The sequence below is a fragment of the Peromyscus maniculatus genome, chromosome 15 (genome assembly GCF_049852395.1).
Source record: "Peromyscus maniculatus bairdii isolate BWxNUB_F1_BW_parent chromosome 15, HU_Pman_BW_mat_3.1, whole genome shotgun sequence".
NCBI classification, from domain to species: Eukaryota; Metazoa; Chordata; class Mammalia; order Rodentia; family Cricetidae; genus Peromyscus; species Peromyscus maniculatus.
In genome coordinates, this window is record NC_134866.1 from 79,098,100 (window position 1) to 79,120,565 (window position 22,466).

Consider the following 22,466-nt stretch of genomic DNA (forward strand, 5'->3'; position numbering starts at 1 on the left):
ATATCTGTGTTTTCTGATGGTCCTAGGTGACCCCTATGAAGGGGTCATTTGACCCCCAGTGGTCTTGACCAACAAGTTGAGAAATGCTGTTCTATAGAAAAACATGTTTTGCCACATGCGGCTTGTTTTTGTGATTGTCTACAACTTGAACACAAGAGAACTTTACTTAGGTGACCTCCCTTAACCCCCAGAGTATAAATTGTCTGATGCTCTGAATAAAGCTGGCTATTGCATGAGATTGTAGTCGGCTTCATTTATTGACTCCATTCTCCCAGGTCCTACCACCTCTAGAGCAGTGACCAGTATGGAATGACAATTATCACAATCAAGTTAATATACCCAGGAATCCTTACAAGATTAAATCACATAAAACGGACTGGATTCCCAACAAAATTATAAAGCTGTCATAATATATGTAACTCTCAAAAGCCTCTGGAACAAAAGCAGATTTCTCTAAGCCCACTTTCTTCCTCACATTGGCAATGGATGGGAGATGGTGTGAGCAAGCATGGCCACACCAAGACTGGTGACTATACAGAAGCCCTGCAAAGACTAAAGAGCATCTCTGCAAAGAGTTGTCTGCATCCTGTGCTAAAGTCGACTCGTGCTTCATCATGGGTGGGATGGACTCATCCTTAAATTGGCCATTTCTTACCTCCATCAAATGCTCCTTCCTTATGGCTTTTACATAGATCAGTGTTCTTTTCTCTGACCCTTCCTGTTGACCTTGGCAATGGAGGATTCTCGGTATGAACTTGAGTGAGGCTCTAGTCTTTAGACAGGACCATACGAGGATTGCCAAGGACTGCTTGTCATAGCTCAATGTGGGCGTGCAGGCTTTCCAACAGTTACCAGCCTGACAGGTTAAGAATATTCTTGTGTATGTAATAGTAAAGGATTTGGTTCATCAGCAGGTCTTGTTATGTAACCCAGCTGGACTCAACCTCTTGACCCTCCTGTCTCAGTCTCTTAAGTACTGGGGACACCATGCTTGTCTAGAGTGAAATGTATTCGAAAATTGGGTTTTGAGACCTCCAGTAATCTTCAGCTGCATCCTTCACTTCTGAATGACAGGAGAGAAGGGCACTACCCACTGCCAGTGAACAATCAAGCATTTGGACTGAGGGTGTCTCTCCTTCACAGCATTAATCACTTTCATGTCCTCTTTGTCCAGGAGCCAACTGAGCATATGAAGCCTGATGAGGCTGGGCAGTCGGGACACACACTGACCCAGAGCCTTGACAGTGGTGGCTTGAACTTGGATGGATTCTGGGAGATGCCTGGAAATGTTGAGTACTTTTAAGTTTGGCAGGTTGTCCAGGGCTTGAAAGAAATGTCTGTACCCTTCCTCTGTAATCTTGTGATTCAGTGAAAGATCTAAGGTTTCAAGTTTCTGGAAACCTCTGCTGGTTGCTCCCTTGGCTGGAAAGAGAGCAAACCAAAATATGAAGACAAAATACCAAGGACTTGAGTAAAGCTTACAAGGTTATCTTAACTAACTTCATACCCACCAATGAAGGCAGAGATTGCTCAGCATTTTCCCCCCAAGACCAGGTCCTACTTACATAGCCCTAGCTGGCCTGGAACTCACTTATATAGATGAGGCTGGCCTAGAACTCACTTATGTAGATGAGGCTGGTCTAGAACTCACTTATGTAGATGAGGCTGGTCTAGAACTCACTTATGTAGATGAGGCTGGTCTAGAACTCACTTATGTAGATGACACTGACCTAGAACTCACTTATGTAGATGAGGCTGGCCTAGAACTCACTTATGTAGAGGAGGCTGGCCTAGAACTCACTTATGTAGAGGAGGCTGGCCTAAAACTCACTTATGTAGAGGAGGCTGGCCTAGAACTCACTTATGTAGATGAGGCTGACCTAGAACTCACATCTTCCTACCTCTGCCTTCTGACATTCGGGTTAAAGGCATGCGCTACGACGCTTGGCTTTAAACATTTTTTTAGAGATCCCTCTTTGAAAACCCTCAAGAGCTGCTTGGTTGGTAGAGAACCACCTGGCCAAACTGCAAGCAGTTTGGAGGAAGCAGAAGCCAGGAAGTCCAGGACAGAATTTTGGCTCTCTGGGCAATGTGGACTTCTCTTCTGGTCTCACAGGAAGACATGCCAAGGCGGGGCACAGCTGTGGGACAGATTACGTTATCGGGGACTGAGAAATGGTGGCAACAGCGGCTCCCTTTTTGCAGAGAACGGAAGGTGGCCGTCCTAACGCATGTCCTCTCACTGTGCCTGCTCTCCAGCTTGCCCAGATGACTTCCTGGTTACTTCGAGCTCTGGAGGAAATGCAGGCTAGGTAGGGTAAGGTCTCAACCGGAGTCCGTGACTGGAAGTGGGCACCTAGCACTGGTTTGGCTTCAGTGTGAATTCTCAGAACGGGTCCCTATTCTGTTCTGTTCATTCACTTTTAAAGACGGACTCTTACTATGTAGCTCTGGCTGGCATGGAACTGCAGACCAGGCTGGCCTTGCACATACACAGAGATCTGCCTGCCTCTGCCCCCTGAGTGCTGAGGTTACAGGTATGTGCCACCACACCTGGAATTATCGCTTTAAATAGCATTTATAAAGTAACAGTGCTGAGCAGTCCCAAGATGAAACCCAATGTCTCTAACACACCTATGAAGCCCACCCCAGCAGGGCCTTTCCTTTCCTCTCCTGTCTCTTTAGAACTCCTGCCTCTCACTCCAGACACTATGTGCTGATTTTTAAAAGTTCTTCAAATGGACCTGGTTCTAGGACACATGAGGTTTTATTATTCAGAATGTCAATGCCTCCTCTCCCTGCTTGGCTCCACCATCGAATAGAAGGTCTTAGCGGTAACCTCACCCCCACAGCCCTTCCCTGGCCCCAAATCAGGTTGAGTTCTGTTGTATACAGAAGGAAACAGCGAGGGGGAATTTGGCAGAATGCATTGCCTAAGAATGCCCCAAAGCTGACGAAAAGCTGTCAAGCCTCAGATCCCATCAGTTCTCCAGACTCCAGGTAGAATAGTTACCCTAGTCATGCTGAACTCAGCTGCAGTTTTAGTTGGCTTGGTGGTCATAACTAGTCCCCTATTTCCAAATGCAGTCACTTTGGGGTTAGGACTTCAACATACGGACTTTGGGAAGACAAAATGAAGTATATGTCCACTGCCACAAAGCAAAGCTTCTAGCTCCAGCTGCTCTGGATGCCGAAGCAGGAGGATTAGGAGTTCTAGGCCAGCCTGGGCTACATAGAGAGACTCTGTTAGAAAAAAAAGAAAGTAAATCTTAAAAGCTACTGAGTTGGGGGAAAAGACATCTCACCTTTAAGGACATCATATCATGAAAACACTGAGAATGGACACTAAACAAAAGAAATGATACAGGCCAGAAACCTAAGTAACTCCAAAAAGAATGCACTGGGAAAGTATTTCAAAGATGAAGGCAAAAGCCATTTTCATATCATTAAAATGGGAGAGAAGTCATGACTAGCTGACCCAGAGCAGAAGAAATGCTAACAGAGCCCTTCAGCAGAAGGAAAAGGACCCTGCCGAATGGAAACATGGGAGGCTTGGGAGCAACAGCGGCCATGAATCAATACAGCAGGCACAGAGACAGGAACACCAGCACTGGGGACACAGGTGGAAGGTTACTGCAAGTCTGTTACCAGTCTGGGCAACATAGGAGACCCTGTCTCAAAAACACCAACATTAAAAAATAAAACAAGCAAATCTAGTTTGTGAATACTAAGCCCAGAATGTTTAAAATACTAATTGAAGAGTTAAAATGCCTTAGAATCCAAAATCAATGACACGCAAGAGGTAGAGGGTGAATGTAGGGTGTAATTTAAGTATTTTTACTCTGTGTGTGTGTGTGTGTGCCCGCCCACATGCACAGCATGTACATGAAGGTACGAGAACAATTCTGGACAGTCAATTCTCGTCTTTCATGTTGTGGGATCAAACTTCAGTCTTCAGGCTTGGCAGTAAGCCCTTTACTTGCTAAGCCGCGTTGACAACCCAGATAAATAGAACTTAAATATTCCAGGAACACCTATGTGACTCATAAAGTGGTAAAAGTGTGCATTCATATATTAATTTATATTATCCCAATTGCAAATTTTATTATCCAAGATAACACCGAAAGAGGAAAAACATAGAGCTGGAGCTATGCATGGCCACAATAAGCCTTGAAATCTGAAACAGGAGGATGGCCATGGATCCAAAGCCAATTTGAATTACATTGTGAGTTTGAAACCAGTCTGGGCTATAGAGTAGACCCTACCTAACCACCCCCTGAAGAAAAAGAGAATGTGTAATTAAGAAGCTAATAAATGTAGGAAGCAAAAAAGAAGAGAAAAAAATCCACATATCCTATGGAAGAAATAAAGAAACCAATACCAAATAACAATACACAGAGGGCTGACACACCCCTGTCCTCTCTGCTCTGGGGAGGCTGATGCAAGAGTTCAGGGCCATTGAGGGCCACATAGCAAGGTAAAATCCAGGCTGGACTATTAATCAACAGTCACTGTCTCAAAAAAAGTAAAAATTCAACCGTAGTTACAAATATATTCAATGTAAATAAAAGATGAATGGATTGTATTTTTGTTTTAAAATTTCTGTATGTGTGGGATGTGTGTGTGTGTGTGATCCACATGTATGTGTGATCCACATATATGTGTGGGTGTGGGTGTGATCCATGTGTATGTGTGTGGGTGTATGTGGGATGTGTGTGTGATCCATGTGTATGTGTGGGTGTGTGTGGAGCCCAGAAGTGAGTGATGGATGTCCTGTCAGTTGCACCTTACTTTTTGAGACCAGTTTTCAGTGCACCTTACTTTTTGAGACCAGTTTTCAGTGAACCTGGAGTTCAAGGATTCTAATGGATTGCCTGGCTAACTTCTATGGAGTCTCCTGTCCTCAGCTTCTTAGCGCCCCCTCCTGGGAGCTTGCTGCATCTCACACTGAGCACTTCCCGCATGGACTGGAGATATTTTACAGACTTAGCCATCTCTGCAACCTCAGAGTTGTACCATTTATTATTTGGGTGATGGTGGGGTTTTTGATTGTTTTGAGGCAGGGTCTCCTGTCGCACATGCTGGCCCCGGGCTCACTATGTGGGCAGGGATCGTGATCTGGTTGATGATGGTCCTCTTGCCTCTGCCTCTTGAGTGTTGGCATTACAGATGTGTACCATTATAACTGCTATGCCTGTTTGTGAGCTGTGCTAGGGACCAAGCCCAAGGCTTCGTGCACGCTAGGCAAGCGCTTCACCAACAGAACTCCTTCCTAGATTGAACTTGTAAATCTACCTATGTAACTGTAGAAGAGACTCGCGTTAAAATCAGGGACATAGATTTAAAAGCAGGAAAAAGTCATGGAAAGAACGCTGGATGCCTATAGTATTAATATACAAGCAGCGAGAATAAGGCAGGAAGTGGCGTCACAGGTGAGGAACCCTGGTCTACCAGAAAGACCTCACAGCTCTGCATGTGCTGTGCACCTAGCTTCAAGATATGAAGGCAAACTAGAGCCATAAGGAAGGTAGACAAGGGGCAGAGATCGATTGATTCATTATTTACTTAAGGGTGGGACCTAGGCTTCTGGCATTGGTGATGGTCTGTGTTCTAATCGTGGTTTAAATGTACTCAGCAAAATTCCCAAGACCATGAACTGGAGAATCTTGTTCGGCTTTATCTGCAGACTTCCACACCTTCCTATACATATTGTAAACACTTAAAGAACAAAAAGATATCCTGCCAGGCTGCTGAAACACCAAGTGTCCTACAGACCTGCCTGGGCTGCGGTGAAGTGTAGAACACTGGCCTAGCATACATGAATGAAGCCCAGCAAAGATGGCTTCTATAGCTCCCAAAGAGGCGATTGGCCTGCCCAGTCTGACCAGGATGAACTGAAATCTGCAGAAGGGCACAAGAGGAAGCAGCAGGAGAGTGGAAATGAGGAGGTAGGTTGAACAGTCTGTAGGTCAGATGTTTGTATAGACATTTGCAGCAGACAGCTCCAATGATGCCACTGCTTCCACACAGGGGGAAACCCTTTCCCTGAGGGAAACTCACCGATTTCCATCACACTGTCGTCATCCAAGGTCTCCTTAAAGGCAAGAACTCGGAGACACCGAAGCTGCAGACACTGCTGGACAATCAGTTTGGCCACGTGGTGAATCCCGTCCCCACTGGGAAGGAGCAGTTCCTCCAGGTTCCTGAGAGAACCCAGAGCCTGGGCTGTGGGAGACACCACAAAGCCATCCTCAGTAGTAGTCCCGGCATGAGCGAGCAGCTGATGACCTAGACTTTCTGCAGTCTAGGAGGCCCCACCTAGCAGGGGCCCTCCTCATCACTGTCCTCTCCAAGGAAAGGAGAAGGGGTGAGCACACAGCTGTTCCCTGCTGCTCTCTGCAGCTGGCTCCTCCATCCTCCCCCACCTGACTCTTCACACAGGTCCAGGCTGTCTGTCCATTTCCGCTTCCGTTCCCACAGCCAGGCTTCCTCTGGCCGCAGGTCACTCTACTGATCCACAAAGCCCTCACCCCACACCCTTCTTTACCATCCCACCTCCTGCCATCACCCCAGGGATGCCACGCTGAGACCCACACTGAGCACTAAAGCATGGTTCACCACTGGGGCAGCCTTCCTCCCCAAGTTCACTGGTGCTTAGAGGACACTGTACACCACGTGATCACTAAGTCTACTTCCGAGGCCCCACAGAAACTAATTTGAAAACTTTCTGGCGTGGACCAATGTTCCAGATTTATCTTCGGCTTCCCTGTGTCAGTCCTCGAATGAACCATGTCTCTGCAGACTGATTCTTTTGGGAAAGGGTATTTAGAAATCAAGTCTAGGGATTTGGGCAGTTGACACAGTGACACAGCACCTGCTTAGCGTGGTTGAGACCCTGGGTTCCATCTCCATGCCTCTGACATGCACATATGCACAGAGTCACAAACACCTCAATAACTGGCCTTGGTTTCCTCCATTGTTTCTATAAACACAAAGCAAGAATGGTAGCCAGCAGCTCTACCCAGCCCCCTGTGGAGACACCTGTGAAGACCTGTTCTTGTCACATCTGCTCACACCAGCAAAGCTGGATATAGAATTTCAGTGTCAGTGTGTATTGACACTAGTTATGTTAGTGTGCATAGGACAGAAGTTTCATTTAGTTGGGTTACATGATTCATTTGGGGCTTTTAAAAGACAGTCTCACTCTATAGCTCAGGCTAGCCTGGAACTCATAATGCCCTTGCCTCACCCTTCCAGGACTGGAATCATGGGCATGTACCACCACTGCCAGGTTCTAAGTGATCTTTCTCAAATGGCATACTTAAGACATCTATCCACTGAAAGAAATTATCCCAGCTCGAGGTACAGAAAACAAAACTTTAAAACAGAAAAGAAATGAGCAGCTGAGCACTGGTGTCTATTACTAGTAAAGTGCGTTCTGGTCTCATGTGACTGTCCCGAGAGATCTCTGTGTATAGAAACCTAGATTTCTATATATGGACATAGATTTATGTATGTTTATGGCTAACAAGCCCAGTCTGCACCAATATTTGCAATTCGTGGTTCTTTCTTTCTTCCAGACATTTAAAAACAACTGAAATCACATCTGTATGTATTTATTGTGTGTGTGTTGACATGTGTGTGTCCTGGCGTGGGTTCAGGGGTTTAGAGGCAGAGGACAGCTTGCACAAGGGGGCTCTCTCATTCCATCATATGGGTCCCAGGGATCGAACTCAGGTTGTCAACCTTGGCGCCAGGCTTCTGACTTGCTGAGCTACCTCCCAAGCCTTTTTCCTGAAAAGTCTGTCCTTTCGGCAGACCTCGGTGAGAAAAATCCTCAAATTCACAGCAACAGCCCATGCACTCATTCTTAAAAAGGAGAAACAATTCACTCCATTAAGGCTTCTCTCCAAGCGGGGCACAGGAATCCAAATACGTGCTTCCTTATGTCTGCCCAGCCTCCTGTTTTAATATCTGTAAGTTTCTTCTCCAGCAGTGGGGAAACTTGACTGTCATTCTAGTCAGTGTGCATTTTACATAGTTAACCTGTGACGTGTGACAGTGACCTGATGCTGTCTCTGCTGCTTCACCGCACCTGACTGCCAGCACCTCCAGGACCAAAGCTGCCTCCCCACACCTGACTGCCAGCACCCCCAGGACCAAAGCTGCCTCCCCACACCTGACTACCAGCACCTCCAGGACCAAAGCTGCTTCACCACACCTGACTACCAGCACCTCCAGGACCAAAGCTGCCTCACCACACCTGACTGCCAGCACCTCCAAAGCAAGCACACAGCAGCTGCCTCCACACAAGGGAAGAGAGGTGGGGGGGGGCAGGCTCTCCTTATGCACACTGGGAAGTAGTGTGAAGACAGAGCTCTGTACCCCATATCACCATTGTCTCCCCACTTTTTTTTTTAACCTGCTAGTGTTTCCCATGGAAGCACATTACTTTTCTAGACATTTCGTAACTCAAAAAAGCATATAAACTCTCTGCACTTATTGTTTTGTTCAATTTGATTTATCACAGATTAGGTTTCTTAAACTAAATAGGAGTTTTAATATGGATTCTGAAACCTTTGAAACAAAAAGGATGTTGCATGTTTGGAGTGGGTGCCAGACTATGAAGTTCCACAGTGCTATTAGGACCAAATTCTCTCCTAAGAAGTCGGTGAGTCTGAGAACGTTGCATTTAATGAGATCAAGTGTGAGGATGTGTGGAAGCAACAGTGATGGCATCTGGGGGTGATATTGAGCATCACTATGGTGTCCTCCTAAGGACCAGCATAGCTGGTACAGCTGACCCTCTGTATGGGCACATTCCACCAACCACAGGTTCAGTTTTTAAAAATCGTGTCTGTGCCAAACATGTACAGACATTTCCCCCTCACCATTATTCCCAGAACCACACAGTGTAACACTTGTTTACATAGCATTTACATTGCATTAGGCATTGTAAGTAATTGAGAGATGGTTTAAAGCATATGGAGGATGTGTAGGGACACGGGCAAACACTGCACCATTTTATATCATGGAGTGGAGGATCTTCTAGTGTTTACATCAGCAGAGGTCCTGGACCCAGCTGCCATGGATGTCAAGGGACAACTGTACACAGCTTGCTTTCTTGTAGGTTCATTGAAGAGGATGAGGAGGAGGAGGGAGAGGATAAAGAATACATTAAGAAACTCTGTTTATAAACTTACCAAACTTTTCTGATGTTTCCTTATCTGGAAACTGTTGTTGTTCAAGTTTCAATATCTCCAGAGAAACAAAATTTGGCAAAGTGGTGACTAGAAAAGGGAAAATGAAATATAGTTAGTTCAGATACATTCCTGTGACACAGAGGAATACCATTGAAGTAAGAGTGTTTCAAAAGTGGTGAAAAGTGATATAATAATCAGATTGAATTACTATGACTAAGCAGAGGAAACAATTCTGAAAATGAAATGTTTACATTGTAGACAAAGATGCACTTCATTGTTATGAAAGACTCACTGAAGTCAGGTGCTGTCACAGTTTCTGTGACATCAGCAGACTTTTAATTCTAGAGTATTTAATGACTTTTTGCACAGGAGCATCTGAAGTCACAGTTGTAAGCTTATAGTTCTTACCAAATGGCATGGCTTCAAAGCATCGTCCAGAAAACTCAATCTCTCTGAGTTTCTTGCAGGAAGCAAGCACAGTCATGAGAAACTCACAATTCGAAAAGAAATCACATTTCAGGTGGAAAACGTGAAGATTTGGAGAGCTCTGGATGAATTTGACTGGAAAAGATGAAGGATATTCAGAAATTAGAGGTTTCAAATTCCTTTCTGGACTGTCCTCTCAGTCCATAATCTCCAGCCACACCATTAAACAGACAGTGATGCAGTGATCTAGTGCTCAGGCCATGTTGGGCGTGTGCTCAGCTTCTGCCACTGACTGGTGAGCAGAAGACCTTGGGCAGGTTTCTGACCCTCTCTGGATCAGTTTTCTCTTCTCCATATTTCACCTTCAGCATCAGCACCCTGATATCTCTGTGTTTGCACACTGCCCTGGCACAGCAGGAATTCTGTACAGAGTCACATAAAAGAGGGGGCAACTCTGAAGCACAACTTAAAATGTTTTTAAACAATCTGCTGTGTGTGTGTGTGTGTGTGTGTGTGTGTGTGTGTGTGTGTGTACACACAAAAGGACAACTTGGGGGGAATCTGTTCTATCCTTTTGCCATGGGATCCCACAGACCCAACCTGTTATTGGACTTGGCAGCAAGCACCCACTGACCCATCTCATTTGACATAATTTTTCTGTTGTTTGGTTGTTGTTTTTTTTTCCCTGTGGGTAGTGTTGGCCTGGAAATCACCACATAGCTAGGCTGGCTTTGAAGTTGTGATAGTCCTGCGGCAGCCTCCCAAGTGCTGTGATGAGAGGCATGAGTGACTTTTTGACCTGCATGTCAGTCCCAGGTTTGTATTTCTTTAGTCCTCAGTGTTCAGGGTTTAACAAATTAAGGATCTGACAGGGCCTGAGTCATTTTGCTCAATGACATGTTCTAGAAAGATGTCTGCACAGCTGTCCATCAACAGGAGGCTGGGATGGAGAGAAGTGGAGGAAAGGTCCAGGTTGCCCCCAGTCAGATTTCCTCCCTCAGCAGGCAGATCTGCAAGCGCCACTAAAACAACATCAAAAGGAAAGAACTCCACAAACTGCCTTGAGAGGAAGTGTGCTGGGAGTTTAAACCTCAGGCCCTGGAGTCACACCTTCTCTTTTGAAGATACGTTTTCTTAGCTGGATAAACCTGAGCAATCACTGACCTCAGTTTCCCCAGTTGAGAATCAGCAATAATCATTGTGTCTTCTCTCACACAGTGGTCTGAAGAGTGAGTTAGTATTTGTACAGAGCTCAGAACAATTCCAGTCATGTTAGAGACTCGGGGTTACAAATAAATGTCTCCCCTCTTAATGAGGAAGAGTGCTGTTCTCACACCTTCCCATGGACACAGTTTACGCTGTCAGGCTCACAGAAGTTTTAACTAATGATGACTTCATGATTCTAACAATTATTAGCCAAGTAGCTTTTCCAGCTGACACATGACCTGGGAGATCCAAGCGCCATTCTTACCCAGTTTGGAGAGGTCAGACTCTGTGGAAGTTTGGATGGATAACTTCTCCATGTGGTGGAGGTTTGGGAAATCTCCAGGGATGACTGAAAGCACATCTGGAATGCCATCTAGTCCCACAGACAATTCTTTCAGGCTTGAGAACTTGTCCAAGTTAGCGAAGAGTTGATCTGGAAAGCAGCACATAGTTTCCATCACTAGAGTCCCAAGTGGAAGTTCTCAAGTGTGCTGTGATTTTTAGATATTTTCATAACAAAATTCTTCAGAGATCTTTTGAGACAGGGTTTCTCTGTGTAGCTTTGCGCCTTTCCTGGATCTCACTCTGTAGACCAGGCTGGCCTCAAACTCACAAAAATCCACCTGCATCTGCCTTCCAAGTGCTGGGATTAAAGGTGTGTGCCACCACTGCCCCGCCAAGATCTTAACATCTTCTTATGAAGCACATCAATGAAGAACCTGCCATCTGCAGCATCTGCTGCTCGTAGAGCATAGGGGAAGCCCTGTGCTGCTCGCTAGACTCACAAAATAAATAAGACATCTTGTTGGGAGCATAGCATGAACGTCCTGGAGCCCACCGATCTCCAGAGAAACCAGGAATGTTAAGCATGCACGATTGTCTTTCCAATGGGAAAGATGAAAAACCTGTCCTACCACTCTGAAAGCTGAGAATTGGAAGTGATTAACATCCCGGGTGATCTGCCTCATCTGGTGGGCCAGGCCTTGTGAAGCTCCTACAACCAAGACTGGAGGTGGCTAGTAATCTAAATGACCCAACAGCCAGAGGCTCCCCCAACCTCCCTCAACCAGGACAGGGGTCGCTAATATCCCAAATGACCTCTACACTATCTGTATGAACAAGGTCAGGCCAGACCCTCAGTCACTTAAGCTAGTACAGGTAGCCTATCTCCAGAACCCATCTTCTTGGAGGAAATGACATATACCCCAAGTTGAGTTTCAATGTAATGATGCTTCCTCATGCAATGGGGATTGTATTGCACCAGGAAACTTTTTCCTCCCAAATTACACTGGGCTTAAATACCTTGTGAATAAACTGCCTGTTATTAGACTCCCCAAAGTCTGATCCAAGTTGATGGAGTTTTCATTCTTATCTCTTCTGGCGGTTTGCTTCCCTGTATGGAACCTGCAGGGATTCCCACAATATCTCCCCAACCAACAGTGTGGGAACAAAGACTTTTGCACAAGCAAAAGGACCCAGTTGGACTCCTGCTTCCAACTCATAAAAGGCAGCTCAAAGTGAATTAATGACAAATGTAAGAACTAAAACCAACACTGGGGCAGGTGGGAGAGCTGGCCCTGAGGTCATGAAAGCAGGAGAACCAACCCTCTTAGCTCAGGTGTGGGTGAGCCAGCCCCCAAATTATAAACATGGGAGAGCCGTCCCCATCTCTCATCTGGCAGACCAACCCTTAGCTACCCAGGCCCAGACCCAGGGTTATAACTTGGGCTGCCCCAACATCCACCTCATCTATGACCCACTGGAGCATGTGAAGGAACCTGACTTGCAAGCCCAAAGTTGCAAGATCTCCACAACACAGGGCAACAACATGATACTCAGGAAGAGTCCTAGTGAGGACCCAGCATTGATAGTGTAGTAGAAACCAGAGGCCTCAAAGCAGATTACTATGGAACAATCTTTGTACACTGTAAATATGTGTTGCTCTCATTGTTAATAGAAAGCTGATTGGCTGATAGCTAGGCAGGATTGTTGGGGCAGAGAGAATGCTGGGAAGAAGAAGGGCAGAGTCAGAGGAGTCTCCAGCCAGACACAGAGGGAGCAGGACATGTACAAAATGAGGTAATAAGCAGTGATCCACATAGTATCACATAATTGATTGAAATGGGTTAATTTAAGATGTAAAACTTGGCTGGAGACAAGTCTAAGCTATCAGCTGAGCATTTATAGTTAATAATAAGTCTCTGTGTGGTATTAGGGAGCAACTGCCAAGACACAGAGAAACTCTGCCTACATATGGCACTCAATGTGGAAACACATATATCCACATAAAACCTGAGAAAGCTTAAGAAAAGGTTCAGGGTGGCACACGCCTTTAATCCCAGCACTCAGAGAGGCAGAGGCAGGTGGATCTTTGTGAGTTCAAGGCCAGCCTGATCTACAGAGTGAGTTCCAGAACAGCCAGAGCTACACACAGAAAAACTCTGTTTCAAAAAACAAAAAGAAACAAACAAACAAAAACTCACAAAAGGTTCTAAACACACACACACACAGAGTCAAATGCAACTTCCTGATACCACCTTCTTTTGGGTAAACTCAGTGCTAACAACAAACAGAGGCATGGCTCTTTTGGGAGGCCCTGCTGCCAAGCACTTGTGTGGGATTTATGAAAAGCAGGCAGCCCATTGCTCCAAGGCATGGGACTGGGTGGAGACACCTACAGCAGCATAGAACCAAAACCTTCCCAGAGCTGTCAGTAAACATGGTTCCCACTGGTACCTCCGCCATGAGACTGGGCTCTGGGGGAACAGAGCGGGGAGGAGTCAGCTGCCAGCAAGCCGTGATCTAAGCTGCACAGTGGTCTCAGTTTTGCTCATGAAAACAGAAAAGATTACAGACACACAGTAAAGACAGATCCAGATGAAAGAAACCTCTAAACGGATTGCAGTGTTTTTAAAAATGTACATAGGCTTATGAGAGAAAAGAGAAATGGTATAGACAGTCACAGAAAAAAATTATTTAAAAATAATAAAATAAAGTCTTTAAAGAAAGAATAAAGTAATATAGATAAAAAAATCATGCAAAGATGAAAAATACATGGGGAGTCAGTTCTGTATGTTATTGTGTTGTCTTTGAATTTTCTGATTGCTGATGAAGGAATGACAGCTGCTAAGACACTTTGGATTATGAATACTGCTGGATTAAATCAACATATATATTTTAAAAAACGTCTTGACTTCAAAATGAAAATCAAAAGATATGTTACTTTGAGGGAGAAGTTATGCTTTTATTTCCACAGGAAATAAGAGGCTGTGGATTCATTCCAGGTTGATATGGATCAGGTTTGATTGGGGAGGACCCCCTGAAAATCCTGACTATCAACATAAAGAAATAAACATAGAAAGACTATAAAACACATAACATATATTTTACCTGCTCAAACATAAAACAAAATATGGCAATGTTTTATTTGTCCTGAAATGTGATTTTATTTATATGTTAATAAATAAAGTTGCCTGGGGGTCAGAGCTAATAGCAAGCCATAGCAGAGCTGGGCGGTCATGGCGCACACCTTTAATCCCAGCACTTGGTAGGCAGAGCTAGGTAGATCTCTGTGTGTTCAAGGATACAGCCAGCATTGGAGACACATGCCTTTAATCTCAATACCTACCATAGAAGACCTGGAGGTCTGTACAGACAGGCAGTAACTAGGTGGTCATGTGGTTGGGTTTATAACCAATGAGAAGGCAGAACAGAAAGTCTATATAAAGACAAACACACAGGAAGTAGGTCTCTCTCTTGGCTGAAGAGGATCACTAAAGCAGGAAGGGTAAGGCTCTTAGCTCTGACCTCTTGGGCTTTTATCTTTACATTAGCTCTGTGTTTCTTATTTAATAAGACGGTTGGTTACTTCTACAACAAAAAATCATCTTTGGGGGCTGGAGAGATGGCTCAGAGGTTAAGAGCACTGACTGCTCTTCCAGAGGTCCTGAGTTCAATTCCCAGCACCCACATGGTGGCTCACAACCATCTATATTGAGATCTGGCACCCTCTTCTGTGTACATAATAAGTAAACAAATCTTTAAAAAAATCATCTTTGGCTAACTTGTGTACAACACACAGCCTGTACTTATATTAATACAGATATGTATTAACACAAGTAAAAATTTATGTATTTTCAGAACAAGGGGACCAGATACCAATGAAAACAAATGGCCCAGGTGATCCAGCATCAAAATGCCTCTGTTACAGTCTCCTCAGATTTCTGCATCCAAAACAGCTTCAAGGATGCTGGTTGAGCTGGTAGAGCCTCACAAACTATTCCAGCCAAGACTTAACAAGTATCCTGATTTTCTCAAGGTTCCCCAAAAGATGCCAGTGCCCCAGACAGCAAGAAGCCATCTAGAGAAAACAACACCCACATTCCCATAAGACTGGTTATGGATATTTGTCATCATTTAAAGGGGGTTGGTTATAAGTTATTATTAGTCATAGTTAAAAAAAAGGAGGCTAGACAAAGGAGTTAAATTCAAAGACCTCTTTCAAAAGGAAAAGAGGGGAATATGATATAGAAACGATGAGATAGAAGGGTAGATTATTGAGTCTACTTTAATCCAAAAAATAACTATTAATCTCAAAATATTTTACATTGGTATGGATTTGGGTATATTGATAGAATTTAAAGTTAATTTTGTTATACTGTATGCATGTTTCTACTCTCGTTTGGGGTATTGTGCTTATGCAGCTCATTTAAAAATGTAATATATAATTAAGAAATGCAGTTAGTAGTCAGTCACCTATAATAATCAAACTTGTAATCACATTAGGTCTGCTTTCAAGGTTAAATAGATATACTTAGATAGATAGATGGTCTTCAAATACTTCAAAGACCTGCAGAATATGGCATTTAATATTTTTAATAACCCAAGGCTTTTCATGACAGTGAGGCATGTCTGCTCCTGACAGCACCAATTAGCTTCAAAAGAGGAGGATAGACATCAAAGAAACTACATAGGGAGTTTGTTTTCTTTACAGCAAAAGTTAGACATTTGGGGGGCGGGGAACTGCCCTTGCCTCAATTGCTGACAGTGTATTGTCCTAACTGGACCAGCAGGACACACACACACACACACACACTATTATAAATTAGGTAAATTTTACCTAATTTACTGTCATAGCTAAAGTATTCCTTAGTTATGATAAAAGGTAAATTAGGTAAAATTTACCTAATTTATAATAGTTTATAAACTTATAGTTTTATAAAGTCTATAAAACTTTAGACTCACAAAGATAAGATAGATAATGGAGTATTTTCTCTAATATTGCCAAATACAAATGGACTGGACATTGTAACTGTAATTCTTACTTGATAAGTATTTTTTGTTGTATATAGTTTTACTACATTAGAGTTAGAACCTTTCCTTTTTAATTAGACAAAAAGAGGGAAATGCTGTGGAACAATCTGTACACTGTAAATATTTATTTCTCCCATTGTTAATAAAAAGCTGATTGGTTGATAGCTAGGCAGAATTATTGGGGCAGAGAGAATGCTGGGAAGAAGGGCAGAGTCAGAGGAGTCTCCAGCCAGACACATAGGGAGCAGGACATGTACAAAATGAGGTAATGAGCAACAAGCCACGTGGCAACACATAATTGATTGAAATGGGTTAATTTAAGTTGTAAGAGCTAGTTAGTAACAAGCCTGAGGTATTGGTCAAGCTTTCATAATTAATATTAACCCTCTGAGTGGTTATTTGGGAGAAACTCCACCTTTATCAGACTAATGAATGACTCCTTGCAATGAACACTTGCAAGTAAAGATATATGGACAAAGGGAAGGGCATGACTCACTCTGTCACACTGCAGCTTTCATGATGAGATTTTTAATTTTTTCCCTTTTTAATTTTTCCCTTTTTATTTTTTCCTTTTTTTCTCTTAAATGTTTTATTTGGGAGGGTTGCAGGGGAGGAGGGCAGATATGAAAGGACAGGGAAATGAATGGGATCAAGATACATGATGTAAAAGACATAGAATACTACTACTACTACTAATAAACATAGAACTCTTAGAAGGAAACAGGTAATCTTCATGACTTTGGATCCTTAAATGTGCTATAAAAACAGTATCAAGAAAAAAAGATAAATTAAACCTTATCAAAATTAACAATTGTTCATGCATCAGAGGACATTAAAGAGGTAAAATGAAAATCTACAGAATGGGAGAAAAAGGTTTTCAAACCATGTGTCTGATAAGGATTTTGATAGATTTACTTTTGTCATTCTAGGGATGGAATCCAGGGCCTTGAACCTGGTAGGCAAGTGCTCTCCCAATGAGATTCTTCCCTTGTAACATAAAAGTTTAATACTCACAATACAGGAAGAACTCCTGCAACTGCTGATTTTGTTTTGTTGGAGAAAGGGTCTTGCTCTATTGCCCAGGTTGGTCAAGAACTCACTAGGTAGAGCCGGCCTCAGACCCCCGGCACTCCTCCTATCTCAGCCTTGGAGTGTCAAGATCAAAAGAACAACCCAAATCTTTTAAGGCAAATATTTTAAATTACAAAGAATTTGAATGGGCATCTCTCAAAACAAAAATAAAAAGCCACTATGAGCAGTTGAGAATATGCTCAATCTCATTCTGCCATAGGAGAATGCTGACTTACTAGAATGTGTTCACGATACAGCAAAGCAGAGGGAAAGTGAGGCTAAGGAAGATGTGGAGAAAGTGGAGACTTGCACATGGCAGGTGGGAGGGTAAATGGGGTAGCCTTCACGGAACACTGTTGGGGGAGTTCCTCAAAAGGTTAAACACAAGAAGATGTGGTGGCACACAGAGGTAACACCAGTGGCTGAGAGGCTGAGGGAGGAGGATCAGCATGAGTTCAAAGCCAGCCTGTGTTACATAGTGAGTTCCAAGGATAGCCTGGGCTATAGAGTGAGACCCTGTCTCAAAACATTAGAATTGCCATATGAACAGGCAATTCTATTCCTAGATATACCCAAGACAACTGTCAGCAGAGATCGAACTGATACTTTTAACACAAATCATCATGACAACATTCCTCATAATACCCAGAAAATGGAAACAACCAGTGTTCATCAATGGATGTAAGGATGTAAGGAGAAGCAAAATGGAACACATAATAATACACACACACACACACACACACACACACACACACACACACACACACACACTGAAATATTATTGACTACAGAAGTCCTGACCCTCTTAGCCTCCTGAGTGCTCAGAATGCACACTTGTATTATCACGCTCACTCCTGCAGTGCCGGGGATTGAACCAGAGCCCCGTGTATAGAGGGAAGCACTCTACTGACCAAGTAACATGCCAGCCCTTCTTTGTCTCTATTTCACATGAGACAAGTGACATTTTTTTTGAATCTGTGGGATGATATTTATGATCAAAGTCAAAAATATTTTTATTTTCTGAGGGACTAGATATTGGAGCATGCCTGCAGTCTGGCACTCAGGACATGGCAGCAAGAGGCTCAGGCAGTTTAAGGTCAGAGTCAAAGACACAATGAGTTCAAAGCCAGCCAAGGCTATATGAGACCCTCTCCTACACAAGCGGGGTGTATGGCACAGGGATGTGGCTCTGTGAAAAAAGCACTTGTCCCAAGTCGGCCAACCTAATTTCAATCCCTAAGATCTGCATGGTGGAGAGGAAGAACGTCATTCCTGAGGTTGTCCCTTCACCTCCATATACATGCTGTGGCATGGTCATGTGCCCATGCACACATTTGCAAACACACACACACACACACACAACTTGCACAATTAAAAAATGTAAAGTACACAGATATAGACAAGCAAAGCATTCCTAAGAATGTAACAAATAGCTAAAGGCAAAAGCTTAGACTAGTTATGATTATGAAAAATTTAAAAACCAACCATTACAGGGCTACCAAAACTCATAAGCACCTATCAACAAATTTAATGAAAGTCAGGTAAAGTCTGGACTGAAAACTATCAAATATTATTTAAAGGAAGACATTACTTAGAGGAGATATTTTTACCTTGTTGGGTTCTATCAATTTGAAACAACCTAGAGTTAAGTGGGAAGAGGAGCCTCAGTTTAGAAAACACCACCATCAGGTTGTCTGTAGGCAGTCTGTAAGGTATTTTCTTTCTTTTATTTTTTTGTATTTATTTATTTATTATGTATACACTATTCTGCTTGCATATATGCCTGCAAGCCAGAAGAGATCACCAGATCTCATCACAGATGGCTGTGAGCCACCATATGGTTGCTGGGAATTGAACTTAGGACCTCTGGAAGAACAGCCAATGCTCTTAACCTCTGAGCCATCTCTCCAGCCATAAGGTATTTTCTTGAATAGTTATTGTTGACGGAGGGCCAGCTTCAGTGGGGACAGTAGCCCTGCACAGGTGGTTCAGAGCTGAATAAGAAGTCAGCTGTATAAGCAGCCAAGGGAAGGAAGCCAGTAAGCAACATGCCTCCCTGGTCTCTTCTCCAGTTCCTGCCTCCAGGTTCCTGCCTGAGTTCCTGCCGTGACATCCGTCAGTGAAGGACTATGTGACCTGGGAGTTGTAAGGTGAGAAAAACCCTTTCATCCCCAAGTTGCTTCTGGTCAGACTGTTTTATATCACAGCAACAGAAACCTAAGTAAGACTTTACTGTTCCCACTTTTGAATTCCTTTTCTGGAGAAGCTAAACCCGCTCCTTCTTCAGACAGTCAGGGTGCAGATGATTCTCCAGAATCGTCTCACACACAGTCCACCATTTACTAATAACAAACCATTCAAATACCCTTAGATTTCCCTCAAGCAATGACATACTGATGTTAGTGTTAAGCTAATTTTGTTTGAATTATGTGAAATCCATTAATGATTCAGGGCCTGTCACTAAATTACACACTGCCCCAAACAGTAAAAGTACTTAGATCTATTCTATTAAGGCACATTCATGACCTTGTGCCTGAGAAGTTTCACTCATATAAAACTAGGAATAAGAAGACAAGGTGTCAATCAGAATGGTTATGTGACACTCGGGGGTACCTGGTAACTGGTTTGTCCCTGAGACCTCAAGAGACTGCAGGGCAGGCAGGCCGAGAAGCAGCTCCTGTTCTGCTGCACTGAGCTCCAGTTTGCACATGGAGCACTTGGTGACAGAGGTCTTATTCAGCTCCAGAGCTGGGCGGATGCTTTCAAGAAAGCCACTGCTGTGTTTCAAATGGAGTTCGATATTCTGTGATGCCGAGAAGACTTCCATTAGGACCCGGAGCAGTGCTTGGTCTGCTGGACCCATGCTGGCCACTCTAACTTCCAGCCTAGGGATCTTGTACGGCTTGGGAGACAGTTTCCAGTAGCCAGCACTGATGTTGGGTGGGGCTTGGCGTTGGATATCTGAATAGTTTTTTATTATCTCTTCTTTTTCAGATAAATTTTTCTCACATTCATTCATAGGTTGAAAGACAGATGCATAGTCCTCATCTATAGTTGGGGGCTGTAATTTTTCAAAATCTTTTTCCATGAGTGGAAAATCTATTCTCCTTATCCTGTTATTTCCACTTATGGAGACCTCAATACTCTTCAATAATAGCAGACTTTCTGGGTGGTCCCCAAAGTACTGTGAATTCAGTACTTTCAAAGCCAGTTTTCTCCCTTGAAGGAATTTTAAAATAAATGGAGAACAGGCAGCCACCGCGTTGCTTTCATAAGCAAAGTTTAGAGCAATGCTCAATAGATGTTCTGAAACAAATGAAGAGAAAGCTTCAGGAGATACCTGCCACAACCACCGAACAAACTCTATCCTCAGGGAAGTTTCTGGATGGAGCTTCACATAAGCCTCATTTTCAGACATGTTCTCCAGGGACTCTTTATCATCCACCAACTGAAGCAAATGAGATACAATTTTTGGCCCTGCCTTTGATGAAGGATGGCTACAGACATACTTCAAAAAATTGCTGTAGGCATTCATAGCCTTCAAGGGTGAGTTAATTTGTCTCAAATAACCAAGTCCCAAATCTTGGTCTCCCTGCCTTTCTGAACCCAGGAGCTCAGTCAGCCTCATGGCAGCCAGAAATTCCTGGAATAAAGGACTTAAGAACCGATAGACTGGTTTCAGTCTCTGGGCAGAGAATTTGCTCATCAAGCAGGTGGTCAGATCTTCATCTTCATCAACGCCTGCTTCTGTGAGGTCATCACTACTAAACTCAAAGCAAAATGAAAAAAGGCCTCTCAAAGCTAGCTGGCCACATGAGGACACAGTGGCCTTGAGAGGCTCAGGTGTAGCCTTGTGTTTTAAGGAAAGGTATTTCATATAGGACTTGAAAGCTGTCACATCATGAAAGGACTGGTCAGAAGGATTTTGAAACCAGTCAGTACAGACTGCTGCCATAAAGAGAGGAGTTTTGTGAATTCCCTGTAAATCTTCATTCTTTCCAAAGTAAATAACAAACCTTCGAACACGGGCTAGATCATGTGAGAATAACTTCCGTAATACAGAGATAGTGTTATAGAAGGGAAACTCTTTGATCTCTAGAATTGTATCTAGGTATGGGCGGATGTTCCTGGCCCTGTTTGTATGGACAGTGATCAATAAGCAGGTTTGGGTCAAGTAGTTTCTTGTAATCAGGGTTTTTATGGCTTGGGGCAGTGAGTCCATCCCATGATAGTCATCCAACAGGAGCAGCACCTGGTGCTTTAACTGCTGGATGATGCTGCTCAGGCCCACATCACTAATGCATCCTCCTGCCTCTAGGAGTTGGGCACAGATAATGTCAGCCAGCCCCTGGTCTGGTCTGGTGGAACCAAGGGAGATGTAGAAGACCAGCTGGAACCTGTTCAGCAGGGGACAGCATCCTGATGCCCAGAGAAAAGCTGTTTTCTTCAGGAAGGTTGTCTTCCCACTGCCAGTTTCCCCCTCCACACACATGACGGAGTTGAGATTGCTGAGGACCTCGGGAAGCATCAAGGCCTCTTGCACTGGCCTGCTGATGTGCTTTGAAACCATGGACAGGTCACAACCAAGCAAGTGGTCAGTGCCGAGGCCGGAACACACCTCTGGCAGATTGATGTGGCGGAAAGTGGCCTTGGTGTAGGCTCCTCTCAGCTGCTCACTCAGACTCTTTGCCTCTTGAAACCACTGGGCTGCACTCTGAGCCAGGTCTGGGGAGAGGAGGGGAGACAGTGGGAAGCACTTTAAAGTCTAGCAGCTTTTTTTTTTTTTTTTTTGAGACATGTTTTCCCTGTGTAGCTATGACTGTCCCAGAACTCGCTCTGTGGACCAGGCTGGCTTCAAACTCAGAGATCTGCCTGCCTCTACTTCCCGAGTGCTGGGATTAATGAATATGCCCATCAAAGTCTGGCCATCCTAATGCTATGATATTGTGTCTGGTCTTTGACTCTGCCTGTCTGCTATGGATGGACTATCTATGAGCTGCCCTTTGGGATCCTATCAGACTATTCACAGCATCAGAACGTGGGATCATGTGTCCAAGGCCCTGTTTGACATGGGGACTTAGACATAATGTGTGCTTATTAAGAATACTCTGGCATCCTAATCTCCCATTTAAGACCCCAGGAAACCGGCTTGCTGCAGGATGCCTTTAAGACTGGCTGGTTTGGATCTCACACAAGGACCGCTGTCACTAGTCCTGCATTCACTCTCAAGATGTCACGGGAATGCTG

At 43.9% G+C, this 22,466-nt stretch overlaps 1 protein-coding gene across 3 annotated transcripts in view; it reads right to left on the reverse strand.

Annotated features, from left to right (window-relative positions):
* Positions 1-233: 233 nt before the first annotated feature.
* LOC102904309 (baculoviral IAP repeat-containing protein 1b-like) overlaps positions 234-22,466 on the reverse strand; it is a 55,855-nt gene continuing 33,622 nt past the window's right edge. For all 3 annotated transcript variants that reach the window (XM_076552131.1, XM_076552129.1, XM_076552130.1), the window contains exons 10-15: positions 19,833-21,944; positions 11,101-11,268; positions 9,612-9,764; positions 9,204-9,290; positions 6,061-6,225; positions 234-1,422 (exon numbers count right to left, since the gene is read on the reverse strand). In XM_076552131.1, coding sequence (XP_076408246.1) covers positions 1,058-1,422; positions 6,061-6,225; positions 9,204-9,290; positions 9,612-9,764; positions 11,101-11,268; positions 19,833-21,944 — 3,050 coding nt within the window. In that variant the 3' untranslated portion in view covers positions 234-1,057. The remainder of the gene's footprint in view (positions 1,423-6,060; positions 6,226-9,203; positions 9,291-9,611; positions 9,765-11,100; positions 11,269-19,832; positions 21,945-22,466) is intronic.